The sequence below is a fragment of the Equus asinus genome, chromosome 25 (assembly GCF_041296235.1).
Source record: "Equus asinus isolate D_3611 breed Donkey chromosome 25, EquAss-T2T_v2, whole genome shotgun sequence".
NCBI lineage: Eukaryota > Metazoa > Chordata > Mammalia > Perissodactyla > Equidae > Equus > Equus asinus.
The window spans coordinates 49229208-49245473 of record NC_091814.1 but is presented as its reverse complement, the minus strand read 5'-3'; the positions used below and the strand labels follow the sequence as shown (position 1 = coordinate 49245473).

General features: G+C 33.7%; 1 protein-coding gene across 3 annotated transcripts in view; it reads left to right on the top strand.

Annotated features, from left to right (window-relative positions):
* SUCO (SUN domain containing ossification factor) overlaps window positions 1-16266 on the top strand; it is an 85031-nt gene that overhangs the window by 25601 nt on the left and 43164 nt on the right. For all 3 annotated transcript variants that reach the window (XR_011498043.1, XM_070496983.1, XM_014852875.3), the window contains exons 2-8: window positions 3885-3993; window positions 5728-5838; window positions 8014-8168; window positions 10263-10400; window positions 10631-10781; window positions 14403-14526; window positions 15244-15368. Coding sequence is in view for 2 of the 3 variants with exons in the window: in XM_070496983.1 (XP_070353084.1) it covers window positions 3885-3993; window positions 5728-5838; window positions 8014-8168; window positions 10263-10400; window positions 10631-10781; window positions 14403-14526; window positions 15244-15368 (913 nt within the window). In the remaining variant the exon portion in view is untranslated. The remainder of the gene's footprint in view (window positions 1-3884; window positions 3994-5727; window positions 5839-8013; window positions 8169-10262; window positions 10401-10630; window positions 10782-14402; window positions 14527-15243; window positions 15369-16266) is intronic.

Genomic DNA, 16266 nt, shown 5'->3' with positions numbered 1-16266 from the left:
AGTGACTGAATTTGCTTTCTGTTATGTGCTACAAAACAGTTCCCCGCAGAACCCTCATTCATTTTTACAAATATTTATTAAGCACCTTGTATTTGCAAGTCTTGGCTTTGTAGGGAGGAGTTAAAGTGATTAGGAATATGGAATTGGTTCTCAAAGAGTTTGTTTTTTAAGCTTTGTAGGACAACTAAAGAGTATTAAGTTATGGAGTTGTCAGTCGTTTTGAAGTGAGAGATAGTCTCAGGGGTTCACAGATTACCATTTATCTTGATGTAATTTCTGGTGTTGAACTTCTTAAAAGTCTGGAAACTCATTTCATCAGGCTTGGAATTTCTGTAGTACTATTTTAGGAAGTTGCTTAAATAGCATGGAATTAGACCCATTTAGTCATGCACCAAAGTGCCCTCAGCCATTATAGTGTAATCGTCTGATTCTTAAGAGAAAGGGTGCATATCTGATTCACCTGGGGGAACTTGTTGAAAGTAGGGACCCCATTACAGAGATTCATTCATCTGCAGTAGAGTTGGAGTGGGTTTGGGTATTTCATTTAGTTTGGTGATTTAAAATTTCTTGACAGTTACTTCTTGGTGACAATTTTTATACATTTTAGACTTTTTCTTATGCAGAAAGTTAAGGTTATCTCTTATAGGTCCATCCTTAGTTCACATCCATCCTTAAGTAAGGACTAATATGTTAGAGGTGTTTAAGTGATACCATATATAAAGCTGTAATTAAGAGGAGGAATAGGGTAGATAGGTAAAGAATGTGTAACATATTAATGACAGGTGTATTAGAGTTCTTTAGAGAAACACAACCAGTAGGATGCACACATATGTATTCTTTATGAGGCATTGGGTCACACAATTATGGAAGGTGGGAAGTCCCATGATTCGCTGTTGGAAAGCTGGAGACCCAGAAAAGCTAGTGCTATAGTTCAGGCTGAGTCCAAAGGCCTCATCATCAATGGAGCTGAAGATAGAAATCCCAGTAAAAGAGCAGGAGAAGATGATATAGATGTTCTTGCTCAAACAATGAGGCAGGAATAAAAAGGGCAAAATCTTTCTTCTTTCACCTTTTGTTCTATTCCAGCCCTCAAAGGATTGGATGATGCCCACCCACAATGGGCAAGGCAGTCTACTGAGTCCGCTGATTCAAATGCTAATCTCATTTCCAAAAAACTCAGAATTTTGGGTAATAGGATTTGATTTTATAATAGTAAAATCAATCGTGAGATTTATTGATTATGATAGTTAACGTCCATTGGCCATCTTCACACTAACTGTGGATATTAGGACTTATACACCCACATACATGTACACACATGCAGAGATTTTGATGATAAAACTAATACATGTTCATGATGGAAATTTAGAAAGTATAGAAAGGGATAAAAAGATAAGGGGACATAATCATGAAAATTCAAATATTCACAGTTTTGGATATCTAAAACTTTTTGCTGTCCCAAATATAGACATACAGACACGCAAGTGTACCTGCAAACAGACATGCGTGTGTGCACACACACACACAGCTGAGAAACAGTGCAAAAGTCTGTTAATAAAGGAAATGTTTAATAAAAAATGATATATCTATTTGAAGTTTAAATAGGTAATATATTCTTGTGGTTCAAAGTTCAAAAGACGTAGAGTATTATAGAGTGAAAAATATCCTTCTACTGCCCTTGTCACCCAGCCATCCAGTTTTCCTCTCTGGAGGCAACCAAGGTGATACTTTTTTTTTTTAATTCTTCCAGAGAAATTTATGCACATATGAATACCTGTAGGACACATGTACACACATGGTATCATAGTATATGTATATATTATTATATACCTTGCTTTTCTCCCTCTGGTTTCTTTTTAGTTTTAATTGTCAAAATAATGTATTCATATGAAAAAGTCAGATAGCTCTAGAAGGTTTTTTGTGTGTTTTTGCAAAGAAGCCATTCCTTGTTCCTCTTTTCCTCATTTTCCCTTTTCATGGAAACCACTTTCATCTCTTAGCTGATTAATTTTATATTTGCTTCGTCTCTAAAATAATTGCTGTAATGTCATTTTTAAGTATTATTCTACTGCAGCTGATCAGATTCTCTGACTACATGCTGGTAATAATATAGTTCTGTCATAATTTGAGTTAGATCAGTATTCAGTATTTATATTATTATAACTATATGAATGCTAATCACAACTGAACCATCTAGTAAAACATGATTACTTTTTCTTTTCTGTAGTTTCCTTCTTCCTGGAACTAATATTTGATTTGTTTTATTGTTTTGCTTATTTTTCTATTTAATTACAAATGATCTGCCAGTTATATAAATCTGTACTTGAGATTCTGAAAGACTCATCAAGTGTGCTGTCAGAAGGCTCTTCTAGAAAAACATCCAGTTTAGACTGGTTGTCCTCTGTTCTTTGTGTATGGCTGTCATTCTAGGATTTCTCTTTCCAGCCACCTGGGGATTCCCTTTCCCTCTCTCATCTCAGAACCATGTTGTTGTAATTATTGTGGTTTTGTAGACATCTAGTTCCCTCACATTAAAATCTTCTTGACTATTCTTACTGTTTATATACTCTTAAGTCAGCCTACCTAATTTTAAAAATTGTCCTTTTTTACCTCTTCAGTATGTGCTTTTCAAATCTTCCATATATTACCTTGGATTGTGTAAAATTGACTCTTTTTCAAGTTAAAGAATTGTCAAATACATATTGACTGTTTCAAACAGTTCTACTTAATAGACTATTTCTGGCTAAGTTTATATTTAGTATTTTGTTTCTTCTGTAAATGGGGACTCCTGTTACAATGTGTAACTGGTGGTGATGCTTTGAGTAGTGAGTCTGTTGATATGTTTCTTAATTTTATACCTAGGAATATAATTTTTATACCTAAGACTTTTAATATGTGATTTTATTTAGTTTTCCACCTATATAAACTCATTATCTGCAATTAATGATAATTTTACTATCTCCTTTTCCATTTTTACACCTCTTTTATCTTCATATTATGCAATACTACTGATAATGGACTTTCTTGTCTTGCTTCAGATCTAAATAGGGGTGTTTTTAGGTTTCTTCACCAAGTATGATACTGGCTTTTAGGCTTGTGTATTATGCATATATGTTTCCCATGTTAAATATCTACTGATTCCTATTTTATTGACTTAAAAAATCTTGATGGATATGTAAGTTTATCAGATGTCTTTCCGTGACTGTGGAGATAATCATAAGATATTTTTCCTTGTTACTTTTGCATGGCAAATTAAATAAATAGATTTTATTATTACTGAACCACTTTTGAATATCAGAGTTAAACTCTACTTGATCATAACAGTGGTATATTATTTCTTTGATATGTTCCTAGAGACTTTTTTGTTTTCTTTAGAAGTTTTGCATCTGATATCATAAGTATTATTAGCCTGTAGTATTCATTTGTGTGTGCTATTTCTGTTAGTTTTTTATATCATTGTTATGTTCTCTCCATATAAATAATTGAAAACTTTGTGTCTATGCTTTGAAATAGTTTGGGTGGCTTTAGAGTTAGCTGTTCTTAAACATTTGGTAGAATTTAGAATATCATTGGTATGTGGTGCTTTTTGAGGAGGTTAACTCTGACAACTTTTTCTGCTCCTTGAAGTCTTTCCTCTTTTACTGTCAAGAAATTCATAATGCCTTACTTGAATGCTAACAACACTGTTGATGTGTTTCTTGGGGCATTAAATAAAAACTCTTGTGTACATTTGTCTTCATCATTAAATCGTTAAGTTCTTAGGGACGTTAGGATAGGAACCATCTGTTTATTGCCTCAAATTCTAGCCCATAGTAGGGTATATTTTGGCTTAACAACTTTTCCTCCTTTTTTTTTTGGTGGTGGTGATGGTGGATATTTTACAGGCTTCCCAGTTGGCGTGTATGTTGTAAAGAGAGTTCTTCAGCTTCATCATATTACTCTCAAGATGACAATTGCGCACTAGAAAATGAAGATGTACAATTCCAGAAAAAGGTACTTTAAATAAAGTTGAGGATATAATTTGTGTGTCAGTTTTCTAAGACTTCCTCAAAACATTTGGAGTAAAAGTAATTTCAGAAATACTATGACATAATTTTGGGTGGAGATCTGTAATTTTCCTTGCTATAATCTGAGGAGTTACTCAGGTAATTCTGCAATTAAGCTACCTCTCAGATATTTATATATTTATTCTTATTGCTTATATTTGCAATGTCATAACATTCTTAGTCCTATAATAGGGAGAAAAATAGCGTCTATTCAGAGAACTGAAAACTAGTGGCTTACTTTGTAATGCTACTATGAATAGAAAGGATTTCTAAAGAAACCCCAGTCCTATAAATTAAAAACTATTAGAAATGAGAATTATAGAGAGAGTCCGCAATTGGTGTCTATGTAGTTCATTTATAAAATTGTTCATATATAATTGGGTGGAGTTAATATATAGAGTCCAAAAAACCTGATGTTCTCTAAATCATTTATTATTTTATCGTTTTAAATGATAAAAGGTGAGTATTGACTAGATTTGGCTTACCCCGCAAAATCAATGTAAAATAGAGAAGTAGTTTATACTGACTGTAAAATATTCATATTTATATCCTATTCCCCTTCCCAAAGAAACCACAATTTACTGTTTCTTGGAAAACTTTCCGACCATTTTCTGTGGGTATAGATATACCATTATATAGCTCACAAATTAGTATTTTTATTTTCATTAAAAGGTCATAAATATTCTACAAATTGACTTCCCCCATCCCCAAATAATATCTCATGGACAACTTTTTATCTTGCTATATTCTTCTGAATATCTTCTGGCTACATTTTTATTCCATTGTATAGATACATCATAATGTATAAAACGTTTCTTAGTTGACAGACTTCCATTGTTTCTCAGCTGTGTGTGTGTGCATGCGTGTTGTGTGTACAGTTGTGTGTGTGTGTATGTAAACATACATACTTATAGTTACATGCTTGGGTGGTTTTTTTTTTGGCATGATATTTAAAGTGGATTATTTAAATTTTTGAGTCATGTAGAATATTTTTCTGGGATGCAGAATATATTTAGGATTTTGAAGACTTGCTGAATATCTCTCCATAAAGAGTATAATTTTATGCATTCACTCACAGTCTATAAGACTTAGATCTAATCTGTTCTTTGCGAAATTTGAAGAATACATGTTGGAAGAATGAATTTAAGCAAAGCATTAAGGGGAGGAAAACATTTTCGTTTAGCAAACATTTAGGTATCTAGTGTGTGCTACACAGGCTTAGATTAAACAAAGATGAATACGAACTCTGCTTTTCTGAAACTTATACTCTAGAAGATACTTTTAAAGACATAAAGGTATCTGAAATCCTAGCTTGAGAAGTGAGTGTCAAAAGAGAGATGACACAAAGAGCCATATGTACATTCATTACTCATTTATCAGATATTTACTAAAGTCTTAATATGTGCCTAGCACAGTGCTGGATGGTCGGACTAAAGTACTTATTAAGAAATCAAATGAAGTTCCTAAAGCCCTTTAGTGTACATTTTAATTGTGGTGGTAAGGAGGAGAATGCAGGAAGATAGACAATAAACACGTAAACAGATAAAGGCAATTGAAGTCAAATGCTTACCAGACAGTGTTTTGGTTGTGAAGTGTAGAAAGAGATGGTCTTCAATATTGCTTCAGGTCTGTTTTGTGAAACAATTTTATCAGTTAGCCTTTATTCTTTGTTGCAATATAGGATGAAAGAGAGGGACCTATCAATGCCGAATTATCAGGAAAAGTGGGTTCAAACTTACCTATTCCTCCAGAAGAACATAAATTAAAAGATGACTACATTGTGGATGTACAAGTAAGCTGTATTGCTTTAATTTTTAATGATAATGCCTTTTCAAACTACTTTATGAGATAGAAAACCTCTGTTTTGGTCAACATATTGTGTATTGTTAGTGTTTTTTGAAGTACCATGCAACTCACCTTAATACTATTCACCTGCTATGACTACTGTTTTGGAGAAAATGCAAAATTACACATTTAATAAAAAATGTGACCATTTTATTTGTAGTAAAAGTTTGGGTGTAAGTCATCATTTCTTCTTAGGTTCCATTTTGGCTCACTATAATATGTCTTGTCTTTTTAGATGTCTGGAAATTTTTTCTAACATACAACAAAAGAAAGTATTTGTATGTAGAACAGAGTCTTTTGATATCAAAGTTTTATCACTTAGTGTGGAATATGAATTAATAAATAATGCATTAAAATGTTTTTTCCTCTCATATTACATCCTGAATATTATTTTCCATTTTGTACCAGATTTTATGAGAGAGACTAAAAACTAGACCAGAATGTCAGCTGACCAGAATGCTGAAGCATCTGGAAACTGTTTACTATCAGGAATGGATGAAGAAACTGGGGGTATTTGATCTGGAGGAAAAAGGATTAAGGAAAAACTAAATATCTCAAATAATAAAAACAAAATTCAGCTCAAAATGAGGGAGAGTGAGAGTTCTCTTTTTTCAATACACCCAGAGCTGTTTTATGACTTAATTGGGTTATCTAAGGAGATGTAGTGAGTTTCATTTTATTGGCTTCTGGAAGACATTTGCCAAAGGTTTCTGCATAAGAATAAGAGAAGAATAAACTCTGTAGTCCTTCTAATTATATGACTATCCTGAACAATCCTGCCATTGTTCATTTTCTAGAATTTCTATCATGGTGTACTCTTGCTCAAATACTTTGAAGTACTTACGGCATTATGTAGACTTGTGCTGTTCAATTCAGTAGCCACTAGCTGCATGTGGCTATTGAGCACTGGAAATTCAGCTAGTCCAAATTGAGAGTTGCTGTAAGTATAGAATACACATCAGATTTTAGAGATTTAGTAAAAGAAAAAAAAAGAATGTAAAATATCTCAATGTTTTTATATTGAATACATGTTGAAATGGTAATACAATATTTGGTAATAATGTAGTAGTCTTTTTCTCAAGGCCTCCACCATAAAATACAAACTATTTGCATTCCTTTGTGAATTTTTCATTCCAGTGTAAATAATTCTTCAAATGATCACATTTTATATTCTTCTGACTCTATGCCTTGTGTTTCCTTTCTGTTCCCATGCTGGCCTTCCCTGTCTTCAGAGTCCTGGTTCTTTTCGTCCATAATAGTCCGTAGTCTCTCTTTCCCTTGAACTGAGCATGAGCACCTCTCACTTGATATTCATTTAGTAAGCATTAAATCCCTACTGTGTGCTAGGTACTGTGCTAGACACTGGGAACATGAAGATCAAGAGAACGTACTCCTCACTCAAGACATGTATAGCATAGTTGAAGACGAGAAGGGGATGTAAATACAGGCAATTGAGGTGTCATAGATGCCGTCATCCAAGTCTGTACAGAGACCAGTGGAGGCAGAGAGGAACGGGAATGGCTGTTTCAGTTCAGGCGTGATTGTGGGGGAGGAGTGCTGACGGGGGTTTTCACACATGCCTTAGGATTAGGTAGATTGCAGGTTGTGTTTTGGAGGAGGGACTGGCCCAGAGCATCCAGGACTGAAGGAGAGGCAAGAATCATGTATTGTTTTGTAATGTTACTTGTAAATGCCTTGTATTGTTGTTTATTGATACACGTTATCTTCTAAACTCCTTACAGGTCTACACTGCTTACAGGCAAGAGCTACTGTTGTACTATTTTGTATATTTACATAGGATTTCTATGTTGCTACTGGCATTAATTAATTACAGTAAAAGTGAAGTATTTATGGGTCCTTATACAAAATAGGAAATAGGAAAGAAGAAAGACAAGCTCCTTTGTCCTAGTTTATGAAATGCCATGAAAAACATGTAGAGCCTGTATTTTTATAGTTTTATATATTCTTTTGGGTGGTAATGTTGGAAGAAGTTTTTCTAAAAGTACTTTTTAGTGAGAATTCTTTATATTGTCACTTTTGAGACATTTTATAAAATCCTGTTCAGCTAAAGAGATAATTTATTAATCTCAACATTTAATATAACTGACTTTTTTAAAAACAGAATACGGAATCAGAAAAGTTAAGTCCTTCTGTGATTGAGACGCTCCCTGCAGTTGATCTTCATGAAGATTCTTCCAGTGTAGTTGTGGGCAGTGAAAACACTGAAAATACTTCCAGCTCATCTACCTCAGAGATCACTCTGGTCTCAAAGCTTGAGTAAGTCGTTGCAAAGAAAAAAAAAGAATCTCTTTAGATAATGATAGAAGAATTTCTTTACAGGATAAGGCAGCTTGGTACTCAGTTTTGAAGTTTAGGCAATATAGCAGACCTAAGTTATAATGCCTGTGTTGTGTGTTTTTATTATTATTTTTTAATGTAATGATCTTATAATGAGTATTTATTTTGCTGCTTAACTCAGTGAAGCTGATTAGATTCCTAACCATGAAATCTTTACATCGTGTGGGTAAAGTGAGGTTCTACTTGTTTAGGAAGCACAGTACTTATTTGAATAATCTTTCCTATAATTATTAAAAATTCAAATGTTCAATTATTCATTTCCGTTAAGTATCACTGTGACATTCCATTCATAGTTATTTCTTTGTGTGAATAGCTGCCTTTTTCAAACTTGATAATAAATATTCAGGATATCTAGGCTTAAAGTTTCCTTAATTTAGAAAATCTATTGTGTACTCCTGGCTTCCTCTAGCAACACTACAAAGAACAAAATTCTCTTCTCTTAATACTACGTGAAACATTTCCTTTATCGAATAAGTTAATATATGTAAAGTGCATAGAATAATATCTGATGCATAATAAGAATATATGTGTCAGTTAATATCATTATTATTATCTCTACTTTTTTTTTTAACCACAGCAGTTTTTTTTTTAGGTGAGGAAGATTGGCCCTGAGCAAGTATCTGTTGCCAATCTTCCTCTTTTTGCTTGAGGAATACTGGCCCTGAGCTAATATCTGTGGTAATCTTCCTTTATTTTGTATGTGGTTTGCCACCACAGCATGGCTTGATGAGTGGTGTGTAGCTCCACGCCCGGGATCTGAACTTGTGGACCTCGGGCTGTAGAAGCGGGGTGTGCAAACTTAATCACTACCCCACTGGGCGGGCCCCTACCACAGCACTTTTTTTGGCAGGGGAAGAAGGAAGATTAGCCCTGAGCTAACATCTATGACCATCTTCCTCTATTTTTTATACATGGGATGCCTGCCACAGCGTAGCTTGCTAAGTGGTGCCTAGGTCCGCACCTGGGTTCTGAACTGGCGAACCCCAGGCCGGTGAAGTGAAGCCCATGAGCCTGACCGCTGTGTCACCAAGCTGGCTCCCATAGCACTTTTTAAACATGTATTCTCCTCAAGAATATAAGGGAGGGGCTGGCCGTGTGGCCGAGTGGTGAAGTTCGCGTGCTCCACTTCAGCTGCCCAAGGTTTCACTGGTTCGGATCCTGGGCACAGACGTGGCCCCGCTCATCAGGCCATGTTGAGGTGGCGTCCCATGTGGCACAACCAGAGGCTCTCACAACTAGAATATACAACTATTACTGGGGGGCTTTGGAGAGAAGAAGAAAAAAAGAAAGATTGGCAACAGATGTTAGCGCAGGTGCCAATCTTTAAAAAAAAAGGAATGTAAGGGACCAGGTTGAAGGAGTTGTACACAAAGATGTTATAGTTACCATTTAGGAGTTTGTCCCAGTAAGGGACAGGGGATCAGAAGACATGCTTAGAAATAATGATAGTATTTAAAATTTTTAAATAATTATTCCAGAAGGAGTTTAAGGCTAGATACTACACATTTGAATGGTACATTTTTTTTCCCATTATATCTAACGTGACTACTTAATGAAATAGAAGTGAAGTAGGGAAGAAATATTAGGTATATGTTTGTTAAATTCTAAAAGTGCCTTAAGAGCTTTAGTGAAATGTTTTGAGATAATTTTTTTGATACTACGGGCAACAACTCTTAACATTGGTAGAATATACTAACAGAAGTGAAATGTTAGAGTAAGATGCATTTAGAATAAATAATTTAAAAATCTTATTTTTGACAAGACTGAATATTAACCTGAAATATTTTGTTTTAAAATTTGGTAATTAGCTATTTAAAGGCCAGGGGCACTAACAGAGCAAGAGTAAACAGTTCACTTTACACGATTTAAAATAAGTGAATTCTTGAAAACAGTCTGCAGAACTGTAAAGCATTCTTCTCTGGCTCATGTTTTGCAAATCACTAATATAATTTTTAACTTTGCTACATTATGTCTATTAAATTGCCAGATTGTCTTTTTTGTTTCTATTTTTAGTGAAATAGAAAAATCTGGTACTATTCCTATAGCCAAGCCACGTGAAACTGAGCAATCTGAAACTGATTGTGATGTTGGTGAGACCCTTGAGGCAAATGCTCCAGTTGACCAGCCAGCCTTTGTCAACCCACCTGAAAGGTGGGTGTGAACAGTTACTTGCCCCTTGTATGATTCTGTAATAACAACAGTGTCATGTTTGAATGGACTTTGGTGCAGGCTTAATTCTACTTTATGATTGAGAGAAAGCTGATCCCTTTGTGCGCCTTTCTTGATTTACTTTGCACGTGATAATTATAACAGTTTAGATTGTATAAACTTGTTATTCTGCTAAAATTTGTTTATTTACTATGTCTTTTCATTTCAAATAGCCTTGTTGGCCAGCATATAGAAAATGTGTCATCTTCGCATGGCAAAGGAAAGATAACAAAATCAGAATTTGAATCAAAAGTTTCAGCAAGTGATCAGAGTAATGGTGATCCAAAATCTGCGTTGAATGCTTCAGATAATTTAAAAAATGAGGTGGGTATATAACTTGCAATATCTCCTACTTTATGATACACTGCAGTTTTGTTATTAGTAATCTTGTAATTTGCTAACCCTATTTGCCATGAAATCAGGGATTAAGTAGGTAATGACGAATGTGGAACTGAGGTGAGCTGTGCTCCCTGAGAGCAAGTGGTTACTTCATGGTACTGTTACCAGTGTACTGTTTATACATAAAGTTGTTCCAATATGAACTCTCTTTGGTTATATATAATTAAATGGTTTTCTGCCACTGTCAACTATTTGATACCAGATACATAAAGTCCTTATTTAAGCAATTTCTTAGGGAGCTATATAGAAGCAGCTGTGATCATTACATTTAAGTATCTTCAGAATGTAAGTTTATCTCAGTAATGCAAGGTTAAATTTAGGCTCTTCAACCAGAATTATTTTAAAGGGACATTTTGCCTTTTATTATTTGTGTGCAAAATACACTTAGACCAGCTTATATTGAAGAATATGATTCTTACAATAAAGGTAGGGCTTATCCCAGTGTAGCAGTTTTACTTTCTTTTCTCCTTCTGAATTCTACTTTGACTTCATGTAGAGGCCAGTACAGAATTTCCTGAAGAAATCTTGACAGAGAAGTGTAGGCTCCCTTCAGGTAAGAAATAACTAAGTGAAAGAGATGAAAGCTACTCCATGAACTTAACAAAAATAAAACGTGGATTCAGAGAGAAGTTCAAAGTACCAAGTACCACATCCACATTTGTCGTTTTTAATTTGGGTCTTCTGTTTTTCACCTTCTCTTTCATGTATTTTCGGTGAATCTATACTCACACCTAGCAAAACTTCATTCTGGAGCCTTTTACTGTCACTGAACCAGCTTTTTCTATGATGTTTCTTGTAAATATAGGAGCTCAGCATTTCATAGTCCAACATCTTTCTGAAGGACCTAGTTTTCCCAATGAAACCAAATACTACAGTCATAAATACAATTAGGCACACGGTACAAAAATGTCTTCTTTGGAACTATTTAAGTATCAAATGTAAGATTCAAGCGTGGCAGCTGGTTTTGTCCTAGATTCACTTGTTCTCCTTAACCATTAGCAGACTGAGACTGCTCTTCATTAACTAAGAGACTTAAATGGTTTGTGAGTCTGCTCACAGGTAGAAAGGTGGAATTTTTAACTGAATTAATTACCTCCTAAATAAATTAATATCTCAGAAAAATTTTCCGATAATGAATATATTACAAAGTATCTAGTACTTTTGTGTATTATCCAGTTCAGGATAATTTTGCCCAGTTAAGTTTGTGTGAGCAGGAGCGAGTTTGTTTTCTGATGCCGGTAGATCTTGTGCTGTGCCTGTTCCTTTAAGGATATGCAAGACACTGTTTACTACGCTCACAGACAGTGCTTTACAAAGTGATTCTATTGTATTTAGTTCCTTATCGCTAAGAGCTGATAGTGATTGCTTTCCATGCGACTCAAAGTGTGTGTATGTTCTTACTTTTGGTTGCATTTCTTTTAGTATTTTGGGCTTTACTCTTGAGTATCTCAGCTAGGTTAATTTTTGTAAATATATATTTCTTGTTTATTTTCTCACTATATTCAAACTAGATTTTTATCATTTAATTTTTAAATTAAATTAATGTTAATACTAGCTCTTTAATCTATTTTCAATAACCACATAGTTTATTTAGTAAGTTAACTTGTTCTGCAAAACACTCCAACGTGGGGGTTGTATGGGAACCAACTTGCTAAGTCTTCTATAAGGGGAGATTTTGGGTATTTGTATTAGTGTATTACTATTACACTAATGCACTAAATTAGCATTAGTATTAATACTCAAAAACATGCCCTAAGATCCAAATATATACCGTATGAGACTTGTGCTGTTTACCAGCGTGAGCTGTCGAAATAGATTTTCTGCACTTCTCAGTGCACCACGTTATACATTATTTTAGGAAGACAAACATAATTAAGTAATGGAATGAACATCCTTGCATAGTTTATTAAGCCTAAGGAAAAAATTATAGATTGAATTGTATACCCTTTCCCAGTTTTCTCTCCTCTTCAGATATAACCACTATCTTGAATTAGTGTTTTTAAAAAAAATTTTAGAGCATGTTTTTAAACTTTTTCTAAATACGCATTACTATAAACAATATATACTATTATTTTTCATATTTTGGAATAACATAGAATGGTATCATTCTTGCCTTAAGTATCATTTTACTCAACATTGTTTTTGAGATTTGTCTACTCATTGTTTTCACTGTTGTATTCAACTCTACCACAATTTATTTTTCAGTTAATGGATATTTAGATTTCTAATGTTTTTGTGTTACAAACAATGCTGCAATAAGCATTCTTATGCATATTGTCTTAGGTGTGTTTTCACTGATATTTATACATAGGAGTGGAGTTATTGGGTCATAGGGTACGCACACCTTTACTTAATATTGCTAAATTTTAAACTTGCTGCAGCAGTCTAATAGATGTCCCATGGCCCAACAGACACGCCACACTTGGTGACAGACTGTCACACTTTAACCTCTATCAGAATGATTTACTTTATTTGGTATCTCTGATTTTTATTTGCATTCTCTGATTATTACTGGAATTGAACATCTTGTATTTTGTCTTTGCTGAATTTATTGTCCCTCTCCCCCTCTTCCCTTAGAGATTTGTAGGAAGTCTTTATAGTTGGTAATAATCCTTTGTTGGCTGAATGTGTTGCAAATACTACTTTTTTTCAGTCTGTGGCTTATTGTACCATATAGTTTATGGTCTTTTGATATATATAATTTTTAAATTTTAATCCAGCCAAATATATCACCTTTTTTTTAATGATTTATGCTTTTTTCATGTTGTTAAATCCTTTTATAGCCTGAATCATAAAGACATTTTCCTATACATATTTTCTTTAAAGCTTTGTTTTTCACATTTAGATTTTTTTTTTTTAACTGAGGAAGACTGGCCCTAAGCTAACATCCATGCCTGTTTTCCTCTACTTTGTATGTGGGACGCCTGCCACAGCATGGCTTAACAAGTGGTGACATGTCTGCACCCAGGATCCGAACCACTGAACCCTGGGCTGTCAAAGTGGAACATGCAAACTTAACCACTGTGCCACCGGGCCAGCCATCACATTTAAGTTTTTAAATCCACCTTAACATTTTTATGTAAATGGTAATTTCTATTAAGGATTTTGTAGATACAATATATTATGTCTAAAATCAATTCACTTGCTTTAATGTATATATGTTATTTTAACTTACATTTTAAGGTGGATGCACTACAACTATACTATCTATTAATTTTGTACAGTTTATGTGTGAGTAACTGTTTGCCTAGGATATAATATAGGGTTTTCTACAACCCGTGCTTATATTGCTAACATGTGAGGGAATACATCCTGTGGTGCTTAAGATAGAAGATTTTAATTCTTTCAAAAGAAACTCAACTTTTAGTAAACCAAAACTTTTCTCTTTATGTTTTTCATTTTTTAAATATACTATATATCATTCATTATAAAATTCAACTTTAGTTTGGTAGAAGCAGTTTATTTACTTTTGTATTTTACTTTTGTAATTTATTAATCTCTTTTCTCTGTATTCTTTGAAAGTTGAAATCTATTTGTTCCTTTTAGAGTTCTGATTATACAAAACCAGGGGAAATTGACCCTACATCTGTAACAAGTCCCAAAGACCCAGAAGATATACCAACATTTGATGAATGGAAGAAGAAAGTTATGGAAGTAGAAAAAGAAAAAAGTAAGGAGGCACTGTAATTTTTTTCTTTTTTGAAGGGACTGGTTTAAATATGCTGTTCTCTTTATTTAATTGATAAAATAAAATAAAACTTTTGAAAACTTTTTAAAGGTGAAGCTTACCAAGATGCTGTTGATTAACCATATGTAACTTACCTGTGTATACATAGTTTTAATGTTATTCAAATCCGTTCTTGTAACTTAGAATATGAGGATAAGATGAAGGCAGAGCAGTGATTTTCATCACGATTTATAAGAGGAAAACTGAAGCATGGAAAGTTCTGAGTCATAAGACTTTAAATAGAGTTGAGCTAAAGTATTACACTGTCTGTTTGCTTTTGTAGAGTAATTCTCAGAGTTAAGAATTCTTAATATTGGGGTTAGAGATAGAAGGATAACATTCAGACTCAATGGAATAAAATATATGTTTTATATTTTAAAAGCTGTGATTCTTATGGATAAGCTTCATTTTGTGAGTTATATTACTTAGACGTAATTCAAGTAATGTGGATTTTTGTAGTTAATTTGTTTATTAGGGATATTTTAAAGCTATTGAGATAAGCATTTTGAATTTCTTAATGGATTTTTTAAATATTTTCTTAAGCATTAAAACTGGTTCTTCTCTAGGTGGCAGCCTGTTACTTTTGAGATCATTGTGTTGCTGGGATATTTTCAATCATAATTATCATCTATATATGTTTATAATATGGTTTATCTGCAGGTCAGTCAATGCATCCATCTTCTAATGGAGGTCTACATGCCACAAAAAAGGTCCAGAAAAATCGAAATAATTATGCCTCAGTAGAATGTGGTGCCAAAATTTTGGCAGCTAATCCAGAAGCCAAGGTACTTAAGTATGAAATTCTTCTATGTATATAGGAAACCAGTGACTTTATTAAATATAGGCAGTGGTTTGCTGGGAACTATGCAAGATTATGCTTTTGAAAACATTTTCTTGTGTGAATTCTTTCTTATATTGGTTAATACATTGCACCTTGTTCTTTTCTTTTTTTCTCTTAAAGGCTTTATTCTTTTAGAGCAGTTTTAGGTTCCCAGCAAATTCAGAAGAAGGTCCAGAGATGTCCCATATCTCCCTGCCCTCACACTTGCATAGCTTCCTCCTTTATCAATATATCCTCCACCAGAGTGGTACATTTATTACGACTGATGAACTTACATCGACACATTATCACCCAAAGTCCATAGTTTACATTAGAGTTCACGCGTGTGTTCTATGGGTTTGGACAAATGTATAATGATGTCCAAACCCATGGAATTCATTATTATGGTATCATACAGACTATTTTCACCACCCTAAAACTCCTTTATGTTCTGCCTATTCATCCCTCCCTCCCTGCAACACCTGGCAACTACTTTTTACTGTTTCCATAGTTTTGGCTTTTCTAAAATGTCATATAGTTGAAATCATACTTTTCAGATGGCTTCTTTCACTTAGTAATATTCAAGTTTCCCTCCTATCTTCTCATGGCTTGATAGTTCATTTGTTTTTAGCACTGAATAATATTCTGTTGTCTGGATGTACCACGGTTTTATGTATTCATTTACCTACTGAAGGTCATACACCCTGTTTTTTAACTTTTAAAACCTGTGTGAAATTTTAAAAAGGAAATAGTTAATAGAAAATCATTTTTTATGTTAACAGAAATTTAATTTTAAATGTTTTGTTATAAAGCTAACAATGCTATAACCATAACTGGTAAATTTTAGCCAAATGAGTTTTTCA